The sequence below is a fragment of the Ranitomeya variabilis genome, chromosome 7, assembly GCF_051348905.1.
Source record: "Ranitomeya variabilis isolate aRanVar5 chromosome 7, aRanVar5.hap1, whole genome shotgun sequence".
Lineage (NCBI taxonomy): Eukaryota > Metazoa > Chordata > Amphibia > Anura > Dendrobatidae > Ranitomeya > Ranitomeya variabilis.
Window position 1 is genome coordinate 201,636,950 of NC_135238.1, and position 15,599 is coordinate 201,652,548.

General features: G+C 45.0%; 1 protein-coding gene across 3 annotated transcripts in view; it reads left to right on the forward strand.

Annotated features, from left to right (window-relative positions):
- The window catches only part of GPR155 (G protein-coupled receptor 155), a 50,360-nt gene that overhangs the window by 3,402 nt on the left and 31,359 nt on the right, over positions 1–15,599 (forward strand). For all 3 annotated transcript variants that reach the window (XM_077272665.1, XM_077272667.1, XM_077272666.1), the window contains exons 2-3: positions 9,412–9,934; positions 10,892–11,291. In XM_077272665.1, coding sequence (XP_077128780.1) covers positions 9,487–9,934; positions 10,892–11,291 — 848 coding nt within the window. In that variant the 5' untranslated portion in view covers positions 9,412–9,486. The remainder of the gene's footprint in view (positions 1–9,411; positions 9,935–10,891; positions 11,292–15,599) is intronic.

The following is a 15,599-nucleotide window of genomic DNA, read 5'->3' on the forward strand; positions in this document are numbered from 1 at the left end:
AGGGCCTGATTCCAGTGATGTGTTGCATACCTGCTGCAGTTTTGATAAAATCAGTTTTCTCTGCAGACCTAGCAGTTCTCTAAGGCTATGTGCACACGTTGCAGAAATTGCTGCGGGTCCGCAGCAGTTTCCCATGAGTTTACAGTACAATGTAAACCTATGGGAAACCGAAAACGCTGTGCTCATGCTGCGGAAAAAAACGCGTGGAAGCGCAGCGGTTTACATTCCGCAGCATGTAAATTCTTTGTGCGGAATCCGCAGCGGTTTTACACCTGCTCCATAATAGAAAACCGCAGGTGTAAAACCGCAGTGGAATCCGCACAAAAAACACGGTAAATCCGCTATAAAAAAAAGCGGTGTTTTTGCCCTGCGGATTTATGAAATCCGTTGCGGAAAAATCTGCAAAGGACCATTCTACGTGTGCACATACCCTAATACTGAGCCCTGTATTATCCCGCCCACACCAGCGACTGGCAGCTTTTTGGGTTCACTGTTCATCTTCCAATCGGTGGTGGGGGCGGGGTTATACAGAGCTCATGAATATGGAGGACTAACTGGCAGCAGGTTTACTAGTCCTGTAGTAATAAAATCACTTTTACCATCAGAAGATTATCAAAACTACAGCAAGCCGCCCACTAAGTGACGCATTGCTGGAATCAGGGTCTATGTCTCTATGATAGTCTGCTCTCCGATTAGGAAGTAAAAACCTGGTGACAGATTTCCTTTAAGGCTATGTGCCCACGTTGTGGATATGTCCGCTCAGTTTTTGAAAAATCCACACTGTGGATTTCCAGCCTTTTTGTGCAGATTTCACCTGCGTTTTAACACCTGCGGATTCGTGCAAAAAATTGACATGCTGCAGAAAATAAACTGCAGCGTTTCCACGCGGTATTTTCCGCAGCATGTGCACTGCAGATTTTGTTTTCCATAGTTTTCCATGGTACTGTACACCGGATGGAAAACTGCTGCGAATCTGCAACGTGTGCACATACCCTTACAAAGCTGTTGCACTCTGTTGTTGATACCACTGTGCTCGACAGGGGGCCAGGGTTGCACAATACCTTGCCAATGTATAAATACTGGAAATTGGATATAATACATCCCCGCACACACATCCTCTGGGCCCCTAATCTTATGATATCCAGTCTGTCTCACATGACTATTCTTTCTATAGGCACATGACATGGAGACGCTGCTCTCCGGTCTCCGTCCTTACCATACGTCTCTTTTCAGCAGATATCGCTTTACTCCTTTTTATTTTGGGTGTATGATGCAAGGTAAACATATCAGGGAAGGGGCGATAATAAGGACCCATGATGGGGGATGGGTATTGCAGCGGCATGTCGTTTTATTCCTTTAGATTTTGTCTCTCATTTTTTGCAGTCTGAGCCGTTCTATTATTGTCCACGTCTGGCTTTATCTTCTCTAGATGGCCGTGTTGTCTGTAGGGCAGTGATAACGTTACTGTAAGACTTATCATATTCCTGCAGAGCCCTAGCATTATTGGCAGCACTTTTTTTCTCTAGTCACCTTCCACGACGGCATATGGAGGTTGTCTCTTTGCCCTAATGGGGAACAGGAAACACAGAGGTTAAAAGGACCTCCCACCTCCCACTTGCCAGTGTCTTTCCTGTTCCCCATGGGACAGGGAGAGGTTTCCTCATGTGCTGTAGTGGCCGGTGGCTACGGTACCTTGCAGGCGCTGCCTGTTTAGCCGGGCAGCAGATGGTCGCCTCTGGCCTCCTCCTCATGCTGCTCCCGTCGTCCTGCTTGCAGGTCCTCGGGACCCCCTCCCGGCCTTCCCGCGCCCCCACGAGGGCAAAGCAGGCCGGGGTTCCCTGACCGGGCTCCTCCTGGAGCTGCCCGGCGTCCTCCTCCTCCATGTTGTCGGCTCGGCGTTCCGGAAGTGACGTCAGCGGCTCTCGCGCGTCACTTCCGGTTTCTTCATGCATTCAGAAGCCGGTACTTCCGGGTTTCGCGGGCCGGCGTGTCGGACCGCACAGCTCCCTCACCTGGATTCCGGAGGGGGAGGGGGATTAATCGCTGGAGCAGGTGCTTGGACGGCGTCCATAAAAGCCTGCTGAACCACCACTGAGGTAAGGCTATCTCCTTCAGTATGGAAGGTTCTTCATGCCCCGTATCTGCGGAGCCCAGCGCCACCCCTGCCTCTGTAAGTGTTCGCAGGGATGGGATCCGGGAGGAGTGTAGCAGGGGTTAGAAGTCCTCACCCCTCTCTCCCTTTATATATTTCAGGGAGAAAAACCTGCCCCTAAAGGTGCCTATAGAAAGAAGTGCCCTATCTGTTCCTCTAAATGTCCTCCTAACTGGGACAAGAAACTGTCAGTCATGTACAGACAAGATAATAAGAGCTGAGCAGCCATCACTATTGGATGAGATTCGCTCATTAGTAAAACAGGAGGTACAATCTTCTCTGGCAGCCTTTACACCTCCACCCCCACCTCCATCTCCGCAGCCACAACCTCATTCCCCGGCTAAAAAGAGGAAAATTCAGGTTGTGGAATCTGACTCTGATTCGGACCTCTCTCATGCCTCATCTGTTGGCTGGGAGGATCCAGTATCTCCTAAAGCTGAGGTCAGGAAATACCTCTTTTCCTCAGACTATATTGAGGATCTAGTCTCTGCTGTCCGTAATACCATGGGACTAGAAGAGGAACCTGTACCGCAGTCCATACAGGATCAGATGTTCGGTGGTCTTTCATCGGAGAAGAGAGTGGGCTTCCCAGTTCATGCCAATATCATCAGTATGATTAATCAGGAATGGGAACTACCTGAGAAGCGTCTCAGTACCCCTTCAGAAATGAAGCACAGATTTCTGCTTGAGGATGACCTTAAATTAGATATTCCCAAGGTCGATGTGCAAGTGGCTACAGTCGCCAAGAGAACTGCACTCCCCTTTGAGGATTCTTCTCAATTGAAGGATCCCATGGATAGGAAGATCGAAAGTCTCCTCAGAAAATCATGGGAAACTTCTGCAGCTGTCCTTAAGGCTAACGTCGCCTCCACCTGTGTGGCAAGAGCTCTCTCCTGCTGGCTTGAAAAATTAGAGAATCACATATCTCAAGGTACCTCAAGAGGCGAGATATTGGATTCCCTACCCATTTTGCATAAAGCTACAGGGTATTTGGCGGACGCTTCTCTGGAATCTGTAAGAGTCGCCGCCAGATCCCTCGTACTTTCCAACTCTGCCAGAAGAGCCCTCTGGCTTAAGCTCTGGAGTGGGGATATCACCTCTAAGTCTAAGCTCTGCACCATACCCTTCAAAGGAGACTACGTCTTTGGTCCTGCCCTAGACGATATTCTCGATAAAGCCACCGACAAAAAGAAGGCGCTCCCTGAGCAAAAACAGCCTAGGAAACGTTTTTTTCGTGGCCCACAACCTCAGTCCTCTCAAGCAAGAGGCAAAGGAAAAACCGGCAGGTGGAGCTACGCAAAGGGTAGGGGAAAGAATATCTTTGTCCCGCAACAGCAGCAGCAGCAACAATCCCAGCAGGACAAACAATGACTCCGACCAGGTGGGGGGAAGACTCTCGAAATATGTGGTTCAGTGGGAGGATATTACCAGCTCCCACTGGGTTCTCAATGTCATCAGAGACGGCCTGTTAATAGAGTTAATTTCTCCCCCACCTCAGGGTCTAAAAGTCACTTCCCTTCCATCATCAAGGGATCGCAGTCTATTGTCCTTAGGTCTCAAAGACCTTATCAGATCAAATGTAATTTCCCCAGTCCCACAATCAGAGTGGGGAAAGGGACACTACTCCCGACTCTTCCTGGTTCCCAAACCTTCAGGAGACGTCCGGATTATTATAAACTTAAAGGGTCTGAACCAGCACGTGAAATATCGCAAGTTCAAGATGGAGTCCGTAAGATCTGCGATTCCTCTGATAGAACATCACTCTTTTATGGCTACCATCGATCTCAAGGATGCGTATTTCCACATCCCTATTCACCCGAGACACAGAAAATATCTCAGGTTTGCGATACAGGGGAATCATCGGGTGGAGCACTATCAGTTTGGAGTCCTTCCCTTCGGCATTTCATCAGCACCGAGGGTGTTCTCCAAGGTGATGGCCAAAGTAGTGTCATTTATCCGAAAGCAAGGTGTCTGTATAGTGCCCTATCTGGACGATCTTCTGATAGTTGCTTCCACCGAGATAACCCTGATAGCACATGTCTCTACCACCCTAGACATTCTGAGATCCCTAGGTTGGATTCCGAACCTACAAAAATCTCAGCTTCAACCCGCAAAAACCAGGAGATTTCTGGGAGTAATGCTGGACTCAGCAAGACAAATGTCCTTCCTCCCGGACGATCACAGGCTTCCCCTACTAACAAAAATCAGGAAGTTCAAAGAAATGAGATCCCCCTACTCTGCGAGAGGGAATGTCGCTGTTGGGTTCCATGACAGCCTGCATACAGTCGGTGGCTTGGGCTCAAGCTCACTCAAGGACTCTGCAAGCCCACATTCTACACAATTGGGATGGTCGACCTGGCACTCTTGCCAAGAGGATCCACACTCCGGGCAGAGTGAAAGCCTCTTTAACATGGTGGATGAAGCCCAGGAACCTTCTGAAAGGAGTATGCTGGATTCAGTCTCCTCTAACCACCATCAAAACAGATGCCAGCAAGAGAGGCTGGGGAGCCATAGTGAACCATGTCCCCTATCAGGGCCAGTGGAGCCAATCGATTTCCGAGAAATCATCAAATTTCAGGGAGCTCAAGGCTGTGGAAGAGACTCTACTAGCGGCAAGGCATCAGATTTCGGGTCATCATGTACAGATATACTCGGACAACATGACCACGGTGGCCCATATCAGGCACCAGGGCAGTACAAGAACCCTCAGTCTAATAAAAATCTCCGCTCGAATCTTTTCTTGGGCCGAAAAGCACTTACTATCCCTGACGGCAATCCACCTCAAGGGAACTACAAATATTCAGGCAGACTACCTAAGCCGCCAGGAAATCCATCCTGGCGAATGGAGCCTGGATCCTCAAACATTCAGCATGCTAGTTCACAGATGGGGTCATCCAGACGTCGACCTCTTTGCCTCTCACCAGAACGCAAAGGTCGAAACCTTTTTTTCCCTGAACCCGAGAGGCAATCCCAGGGGGTTGGATGCCTTAACCCAAGATTGGCCGTTTCATCTAGCTTATGCTTTTCCGCCAATCCCCATCCTTGCCAAGGTTCTACGGAAGATACGCCTAGAAAGGACTCCAACTATCCTGATAGCTCCATTGTGGCCCAAAAGGAGTTGGTTCAACCTAATTACCCAACTACAAGTGGATGGACCAGTAATGTTGCCGATAAAGCACGATCTTCTTTCTCAGGGTCCCATTCTCCACCCAGACCCTCAGAAGTGGAGCTTGGCGGCGTGGTTGCTGAAACCCAGGTTTTAAGAGCTAAAGGGCTATCAATTCCTGTCATAGCTACCCTACAAAAATCGAGAAAACCGGTGACCAACGCCATCTACAACAAGATCTGGAAAAAGTTTTCTTCATTCTGTCTGCCTAACCTTCCAGACCCCCTCAAGCCTAATATACCCATCATATTGGACTTTTTGCAAAAAGGCTTGGAAATAGGTCTCAGGCCCAGTACCCTCAAGGTCCAGGTCTCTGCACTTAGCTCGGTCTTTGATCAAGATTTAGCGAGTCATCGCTGGATTAAAAGGTTCATGACATCGGCTACTAGAATGAATCCTAGAAAACAGGTCATAGTTCCCCCATGGGATCTCAATATAGTTCTGCAGGGTCTGACAGGTCCACCCTTTGAACCACTATCATCTTGTTCTCCACAAAACCTAGCCTATAAAGCCGTGTTCTTGGTTGCCATTACTTCAGCCAGAAGGATTGGTGAATTACAGGCCTTGTCTACACGAGAACCTTATCTCCTGGTAAGAGATGATTCAATTGTGCTTCGTCTTGATCCGTCCTTTCTTCCGAAGGTTATCTCTGACTTCCACCGTTCTCAAGAGATTTTTCTACCAACCTTTTGCCACAATCCAACAAACTCGGAAGAAAGAAGATTCAACACCTTGGATGTTCGACGTATTCTTTTACAATACTTGGACCACACCAGTACATTCCGAATTGATCATAACCTGTTTGTCCATCTCTCAGGACAAAACAAAGGGAAAAAAGTAGCCAAAAGTACCATCGCTACATGGATCAAGAAGGCTATTACGGAAGCCTATCTCGCTCAAAACAAGTTACCTCCAGTAGGTATCAAAGCCCATTCAACAAGATCCACTTCGGTTTCCTGGGCAGAAAGAGCAGGCGCATCTCCGGAGCAGATTTGCAGGGCAGCAACGTGGTCTTTACTCCATACCTTCTCTAAACATTACAGACTAGATGTATTGTCCAACAAGGACTTAGCCTTCGGCCGCAAAGTACTCCAGGCCGTTGTCCCTCCCTAGTGCCAAAATTAGTTGGTATTCCTCCATATGCCGTCGTGGAAGGTGACTAGAGAAAATAGAATTATTCTTACCGTTAATTCGGTTTCTAGGAACCTTCCACGACGGCACTAATTTCCCACCCGATATATATTCCTGGATTAGTTCTGGGATTTTAAAGGTAAACCAGTGCAATGGTCTCAGTTGTAAGTCACTGGCAAGTGGGAGGTGGGAGGTCCTTTTAACCTCTGTGTTTCCTGTTCCCCATTAGGGCAAAGAGACAACCTCCATATGCTGTCGTGGAAGGTTCCTAGAAACCGAATTAACGGTAAGAATAATTCTATTTTTTCTGGCAAGACCTCAGTGTGGATCGCGGCTTATTTGCACTATATTACCATATGAGGATGGTAGTCACTCGCTCAGCATGGCGGCAGGTTATTACTGAGCGTGCCCAAGTTCTGCCTCGTACGCATTGTACCCCCAGTTAGTAATGCACGCTGCACCGCGTCATCTGTCAAACAGACAGACATGATGACTAAACTGGAAGGACCCCCATCTTAAGCCTTTGGGGTCAGCCATGTGACAGATCCACCAAGGTGTCGTGGATTCGGCTTATGTCATGAGACTTATTATAGAGGCCTGTCCTCCGCATCCCTGCGAACCCACCTGCAGACATAGAAGTTGTTCCCCATCACTGTACGCAGCCGTCATGCAATGTGCCGCATGCTGGGCACAGTTTGTCCAGTTATTTGTTACTTTCTTAATTTGGATTTTATGAGGAATCGAATGTTATAAAGTGCTAAATAAATGCAAATGTATACTGTCCAGAGATCCGCATTGGTAAGGATCACATTGTGCAGTGTTGCATGTCTGCTCACTCAGAAAATGCCCACTCAGCAAGTATCCCACTCAGGCAAGAAACCACTGTGGCCAGAGACTGGGTGAGCAGACACTTCTAGTGTGTCTAGGGTGTAGAGAACAGAGCGGACTGGGGAAGTAATGAGAGGAGCTGTAGGGAGTCACTGAGAGTACCATTTATTTTTATTTTTTTTTAATTATTTTCAATCAGTCTATGTCCTTTAAAAAAAAAATTCAATTCGTATATCCCTTTAAGAAACCTGAAGTCAGGATATAATCCTATGAGGATTAGGAGCACTTTATCAGCTTCCTAACACCGCTTTGATGATCCTAAATGCAACTTGTGTGTGTAAAAATGTTAAATCCCCCCTGACTGCTAGGAGCAGACTAGTCCGAGACCACGGTCAGTCATTGGCACTGTGCGCTGGGATCATGCCCACAGTGGTGTGACTGACGTTCCAGTGTGTGCAGGAAGGAGGAGAGCGAGGTCGCACTGCTGTGGGTGTGATGCCAGCTCTCTGTATCAATGATTGACAGCAGTCCCGGACTAGTCCGATACCAGCAGTCAGGGTGTTTGTAAACAAGCGGGTAGAGCTTACGGTAGATACAACATTGGGATCATTAAAGACAGTATTAGGGGGTTGGTAAAAAGTGCTCAGAATACCACTGAGGGGTAAATCCTACTGTCAGGTTCATTTTCATAACTAAAGTGCCCCGCATAGAATAAAAGAAAAAAAGAAAAATTGTATATAATATTGTGCCATGTAAGAGAAGAAGGGGTGAATGAATACTCCTAGTTATTAAAGAGGGACTCTGTCCTACCGCCGGCCACCGCTGAGTATGGGGTCACATAAACATTTCCCCTATGTATACGGTAAGTTTGAGACTGGTGCATCTTTTTTTTTTTTAACCTCTCCAATTAGCTGTGCTCACAATATTTGTATTTATATTTTTTTCAATTAAAACTCTATTTTAACAAATAGAAGAGCGATCCCGTGCCTCGGTGCTATTCTCTCGTAATCAGTCAAAATATAAAAAAAAATGGAGTACTACGTCCACAAAATAATTGAAAAAGGGAGAACTTTAATTAAATGCATAATAAATACAAAAACATCATCATAAAACGATCATAATGTACATAAATAAGTAGGTGAGACACAGAACAGCAAGGGATCAGATATGTGGTGGCTCATGTGTCCCGGCTGAGACAAACAGGGGTATTATAAAGTGCTAGTGCATATAAGATTGAGGAGGAGGAATGCAGAGGTTAGACATCAATGTGTATGGACACTAGTCCAGTCAGTGTGGTCACCGCACCTTGAAAAAGCTCACGCGAAACGCGCGTCGGTGGCAGAGGGTGTGTGTTCCGGTTTGAGCAGCAGTACGGGTAAGCACCTTGGGATGAGGATTTAGCTTTGGGAGGCATGGTATTTACCTGGACTGATTGGACTAGTGTCCGTATACATTGATGTCTAACCTCTGCATTCCTCCTCCTTAATCTTATATGCACTAGCACTTTATAATACCCCTGTTTGTCTCAGCCGGGACACATGAGCCACCACATATCTGATCCCTTGCTGTTGTGTCTCACCTACTTATTTATGTAGATTATGATCATTTTTTGATGATGTTTTTGTATTTATTATGCATTTTAATTAAAGTTATACTTTGTTACATTAATTTGTGGACGTAGTACTCCATTTTTTTGATTTTGGCTGTATGGAGAAGTGTCCCATTTTGGGCTGTTTAGTCAATCCACTTGACGATTGGGCTATCTGGTACCGACTATTAATGGTTCTCTTGATGGCTTATATGCATCTCTTGTAATCAGTGCAGCATGACCTGAAGATCTATTCACTTTAAGCAGCGATTAGGACTCTGCTTTCTAGGGAATGGAGGGAAGGGTCAGGCTTGTAGATATGGTGACATGTCCGGGCTGCACCTCCACTGAACCTGTAATACAGTACACATTAATAACTTTCTGTGAACGAATTAGGAAAAGGGAACGGTACTGCATATAGGGGTCTGAAGTGAAAGTAATGAACCTTTTTTTTATTAATAATTATAACATTATTATTTATTATTATTATTTCAATTTTTCCCTTAAAGTTAAACTTCTTTTATTTCCCTTCTTGTTCTCTATTAGGTCACCATGAATCTCTATAGAGAAACTGGCGTGGAGCTAAGATTGGCATAGTCAAACTACCCAGAAAATAAAAATATGGACCGCTCTGAGCAGCTGTGGAAGCGTTCTGCTGCGTTCAATATGACGGGGTCACTAGGTGATCTGGCGAACACCACCGATGGCACTCCCTCCATGTCTATCAACAGACTGTTCCCCGCTCTGTTAGAATGCTTCGGCATCATCATGTGCGGCTACATCGCGGGTAGAGCCAACGTTATAACCGCCACACAGGCCAAAGGACTCGGCAACTACGTTTCCCGTTTCGCACTTCCTGCACTTTTGTTCAAAAACATGGTGGTCCTGGACTTCTCTGACGTCAACTGGTCGTTCCTGTACAGTATACTCATCGCCAAAGCCTCCGTGTTCTTGGTCGTCTGCGTGCTGACCTTGTTGGTGGCCAGCCCTGAAAGTCGGTTTAGAAAAGCTGGACTCTTCCCTATATTTGCAACTCAAAGCAACGACTTTGCACTTGGCTATCCCATAGGTAAGATCAGCAGAAGGATTCACAGGTCATGTGAATAGCAACTGCCTCACTTTAGTGATATTATCGTGGTCATGCATTATGGGACCCCCACAATTCTCGAGGTCAAGGCTCTGAAAAGCCCACTGGCATACTCTCCACTGCTCCTTTCATTCTCTATGGGGCAGGCGCAGGTAGCGGAGTGCAGTGCTCTATTTTGAAGGGACTTTTAGAGCCGCATTCTCAGGATCAATGAAGGTCCCATTGGTCAGACCTCCTTGTCAGAAAGGAGGTGATAATTTTTGTAGGAAACCTTTAAAAAGAACCTGTCAGCAACTTTTTGCTTCTTTGAGAACAGCATATGTAGAGGCAGAGAATGCTGAGCTCTGTATAACCCAGTCCACACCACTGATTGGCTGCTCTCTGTGTACGCTGTGCATAGGCAGAATGCTGCCATTCAGTGGTATGGATAGGGTTATACAAAGCTCATGAATATGGAGGTCTACATGGAAGCAGGTTTGCTAGTACCTAGTGATAATCTCCTGCTGATAAGTGATTTTATGAAAACTACAGTAAGCAACACATCGCTGGAATCTGGGTCTCTGTCCCCACATCACAGTGCTTTCATATTGGGTAGCAAAGACATGGTGACAGATTCCCTTTAAGGTGCTATTGCTTGCACATATGAGCAACTGAGACTTTTGTTTTCTTTTTTTTCTCCACTTGTTCTGGAAAGAGATGCAGGTTCCACCTTTAGGACTATCACAGAAAGATATGGTGGCTGTTCACTTTTAGCTGCACATGCCCCTTAGGTGACATGCATAAATCCATCTGATTTGCAGGATCCACCTATAATTTAATATGCACGGCGGCCCTGATGTTTGCTATTGGTGCAGACATGTATCCTATATTAATGATCTTTGGTTTCCTCCTTCCTAATGGTGGATATTCTGACTCTTGTTTCTTGTTTCCGTTTTCTAGTTGACGCCTTGTACCAATCCACGTACCCTAAATACCTCCAGTACATATACTTGGTGGCACCCGTGTCGCTCATGATGTTAAACCCTTTGGGGTTCGTTTTCTGCGAGATCCAGAAATGGAAAGAAAATCCAAACGCTTCACAAGGCAAAATGAAGATTTTGGGACTGGCTCTCCTCCGCGTCTTCCAAAACCCGATAGTATTTATGGTCTTCATAGGCATCGCCTTTAACTTTGCACTGGGTCAGAAGATTCCCATGTACTTGGAGAATTTTCTCGACGGCCTGGCCAGTTCTTTTTCTGGCTCGGCTTTGTTTTATCTGGGTCTTACAATGGTCGGACAGACCAGTAAGATGAAGAAATCGTCTTTTGTTGCCTTGCTGCTACTTATCACCGCAAAGCTGTAAGTATGATTTATGGGTTTATTGCGTGAGCGCGGTGACAGTACGTCGATTTATTACCGGGGTGTAAAACATTTTATTTTGCTACATAGTCATAAGCGAATGTATGTGAAAGTTCCTATACCTATGCTTAGGCGGATGTATGTGAAAGTTCCTGTACCTATACTTTCTGCTAATGGAAAGACTCGGCACATTCCTTCTTATTTACACTCCTGACATGTTTCGTCCTGAAAAAATAAATGGAATATAAGGGTAAATGCAAACATGGCAGCAGAAATCCATGCTGCAGAGCTGGCCTATACTGGACCGATATGTCTGCCCCGGGTAAACATTCCCTTAGACTCGTTCTACCTGTATGATCCTTCCACAAATGCTTTAGGGCAGTTGTCTCTAGATGACGGCTCAACTACACAGTGGTGGTCCAGGCATGCTGGGAGTTGTAGTTCTGCAACAACTGCAGAGGTACAGGTTGGAGACAACTGCTTTTACGGAAATAAAGTTAAAGGATTAGTCCTGCTCCACTCCCTTTTTCCATAGAGAGCTGATGAGTGGCACAGATACATGCCCAAGCGTTCCCAAAGGTATTGGTAGACGTGACATCACCTTGACGCGCTCCCCTATCAGTGCAGAAGTGAGTGGAGCAGGATTAACTTTTTTTTTATTATTTTTATTCATTCAATACAGTAGATTTCAGCTTAAAAACGAGACCCATATAGCTCCAGGAATCACATATGGTGAACTCGGGGTTATACATGGCATTTTTTGGGATGATGATGAGCCTCCAGTCACATTACTAAACTTGACCATAAACATTTAATGTGAAGCCAGTTTTGGCAGAATTAGCCAATCTTCTATATAGAAGACTGTGCCCCAACACCTGCAACCCCGAGAGCATGAACTCTGGATTTAATCATTGTGCCCCCTGGCAGAGGTGCCTGGCAGCGCCTTTTATATTTGCCTACCCCAGCCTTCCCACAGAGAACTCCCTCCACCGCCACGGACCCCAAGAACGAGCGTTTTGTGTCCTCTGTTTTATTGGATCAGTTGTCATCATCTATGGGACTGATAAATGCAGATGAGCTCTGCACTCCGCCATCGTTCTATAGACAGTGAATGATCCAGTGATTTGGATTCACATTTCTCATATATTAATTAGCAATCATGTTATCACCTATAGTTATCCTCTATTCCAGCTTTCTAAGGTTTGTGCAGAGATGTGCGACTGTCGCGTTTCCTAGATGCAGCCCTTCTTTGATTGTCTCTCCCATGCATAGCGTGCAAAAAAGCATAGCATGGGTTAATGCCGCAGACGTCAATAGTAGCATTACACTACAGATTATAATCTCGTATGTTTCGTGATGCCATCAATGGAGAGCACTTAACTGGTGAAATATTTACACATTGTTATACAAAACCCATTTTCTCCTTTTTTTCATTAGTTTTTCGGTTCTCTGTGCCCAGTTTCATATCCTCTGTTGCTTCTTCCGGTTTTCTTACTCTGCACGAATGACCAGCAGTTTGCTGCTGAAACTCCCAAATATCCACATTTATAATTGGAGGAAAAGGAATTAACGGCACAACCACTGAAAATATTATTTTATTATTGTGCTATGTTTATATGGCGCTTTACAGACCTCCTCACTGTCCCCATTGGGGGTCACAGTGTAAGTTCCATATCTTTGGAGTGTGGGAGAAACCCACGTAAAAACGGGAAGAACAAACACACTCCTTGCAGATGTTGTCCTTGGGGGATTTGAACCCAGGACCCCAGCACTGCAAAACGACAGTGCTAACTGCTGAGCCACCATGCAAAACAAAAACTTGTCGTCTTTTTCTTTTTTTTCTTTTTTTTTTTATTATGAGGTTTCCTGATCGTACTGATGTGGAAACCTGTATGGAAAGTCTTAGGAGAAGCCCAAAAGGTTTCACACTTTTTTGCCAGTTTTGATCAAATCAGAAAGTTGATCGATCGGAGACGAGAGCACACAACCAGTTTCTGTTAAAGTGTACGGGCTTGTGTGATCTCAGAAGGCCAGTCACAAGTCTTTATTACAACCACAGAGATAAGAAAAATAGGAAAGGCTTCTTACATTGCATTACCTAAGAGAGAAGCTATTTTAATTGGGGAAAGAAAGTATTTTAATGGGAAAAATAACAAGTCATAAATTATAACTGCTGAGGAATTAATAATAAGTTTCTTCAGAAGTCCTTGCCTCGCTCTGTCCAATTAACTAGACTTTCAAAGACAAGCTTAACACACTGACCCCTGTATGTCAGATACAACACCCTGTGTTATTGCTTTTATGAATAACACTTATAAAGCTAATATTAAAATACAGAATTATCAGAGAGATATAGGTAGATTTAATTGTCTAAAATTATAATCAAAGTTAAATATAAAATATTTACCAGAACACTGTAGGATGCTCTTTCAGGAACCTTAAAGAATTGATAAACAATTAGTGGAATGTCCAGGGAGAGGTGGTGATTGGTGGAGACATCTGCTAATTAGACAGGCGTCATGGATGTTCGTCATTTTAGACTGCTCAATGGCATGAATTACAATCATGATCCCTCCTTTTGTTTTAATGTATCAATATTTGTCTAATGACTTTTGCTTTTTATTTTGTACATATTATGTTTTGTGAATTAACGGGGTAATCTGTGCTTTAATATAATGGAACCGTGGGAAAATAGCTAAAACCAACATTATCCAATGTGTTTAGACCATGACTAGGGACTAGTGATGAGCGAACGTGCTCAGATAACGTCTTATCCGACCATGCTCGGGTGTTATCCGAGCATCTGGGAGTGCTCGTATATTATGTCCGAGTCCCTGCGGCTGCATGATTTGCTGCTGTTAGACAGTCCCAACACATGAGCGGATTGTGTAACAAGCAGGAAATCCCTACATGTGTTCAGGCTGTCTAACAGCAGCAAATCATGCAGCCGCAGGGACTCGGACATAATATACGAGCACTCCCAGATGCTCTGATAACACCCAAGTGTGGTCGGATAAGATGTTTATCTGAGCACGTTCGCTCATCACTACTAGGGACATTGCGTACGCTAGAGATATGCAAGTCTAACCAATGGTGTGTTTTGTTTTTTGTTTTTTTGTACCCTTTTCAGGAATTTCTAATAAAAAAGAGCAAAGGTTTCTGTATTTTTCAGTTCTCGTGCCGTCCATTCCTTTTTCTCCAAATATTTAATGTTGCTCCTCAGTGGTGGGACTGACACCCACAATTACCAGAGAGTTTTTTTCTATGGACCGTTTTTGGTAACATGGCAGCTTTCTCAATTCTTATGTATCCACATTTAGGCTATGTTCACACGCTGCGGTTTTTGCTGCGGATCCGCAGCGGATTTGCAGCTGCGGATCCGCAGACGTTTTCCATGCAGGGTACAGTACAATGTTACCCTATGGAAAACCAAATAAGCTGTGCCCACTTTCCTTTTTTCCGCCTGAAAATCCGCGCTGATTTTCTGCGGAAAAAAAGAAGTAGCATGTCACTTCTTTCTGCGGATTCCGCAACTGTTTTCCACATGCACCAATAGGAAAGTGCAGTTGGAAACCCGCAGTGGAATCCGCAGGAGAAACCACACAGAAAACCGCAGGGAAAACCACCGCGGTTTTGCACTGCGGGTTTTCTCAAATCAGGACCTGAAAAATCTGCAGAAAAAAAAGGATGGTGTGAACAAGGCCTTATAGTATTGCTCTGTATGGATCAAATCTGCAACATAACAAAAATGTGAACTGGATGGGTCTGTAGGTACAAATAAATCAGTTTCAAATACTCTGTTAAAGGGACTTTCTTCTAGTTGTTTTTTTTTTTGTTTGTTTGTTTTTTTTAATTAGTATACAATGCTTAGAAATTATAATCACTGTCCCCTTGGGGGCTCACCTATCAGTATGTCTTTGGAGTGTGGGAGGACACTGGAGAACCTGGAGGAAACCCACACAAACATGGGGAGAAGATACAAACTCCTTGCAGATGTTGTCCGTGGTGGGATTTGAACCCAGGACTCCAGCGCTGCACAGTAACAGTGCTAACCACTGAGCCACCTTGCGGCCCCAACTTTAACCTCTTCACATCCTTGGGATTTTTGCGCTTTTGTTTTTTGCTTCCCAGAGACCTAACTTTTTTTTAATTATTATTTTTCTGTCAATATAGGTGTATGAGGGTTTGATTTTTTTTCAGGGCGTGATGTACTTTTGAACAGCACCATTGTTTTTCCCGCAGAGTGTACTGGAAAATGGTAAAAAAAAATCCAAGTGTGGTTAAATATAATAAAAAATTCCTCCATTT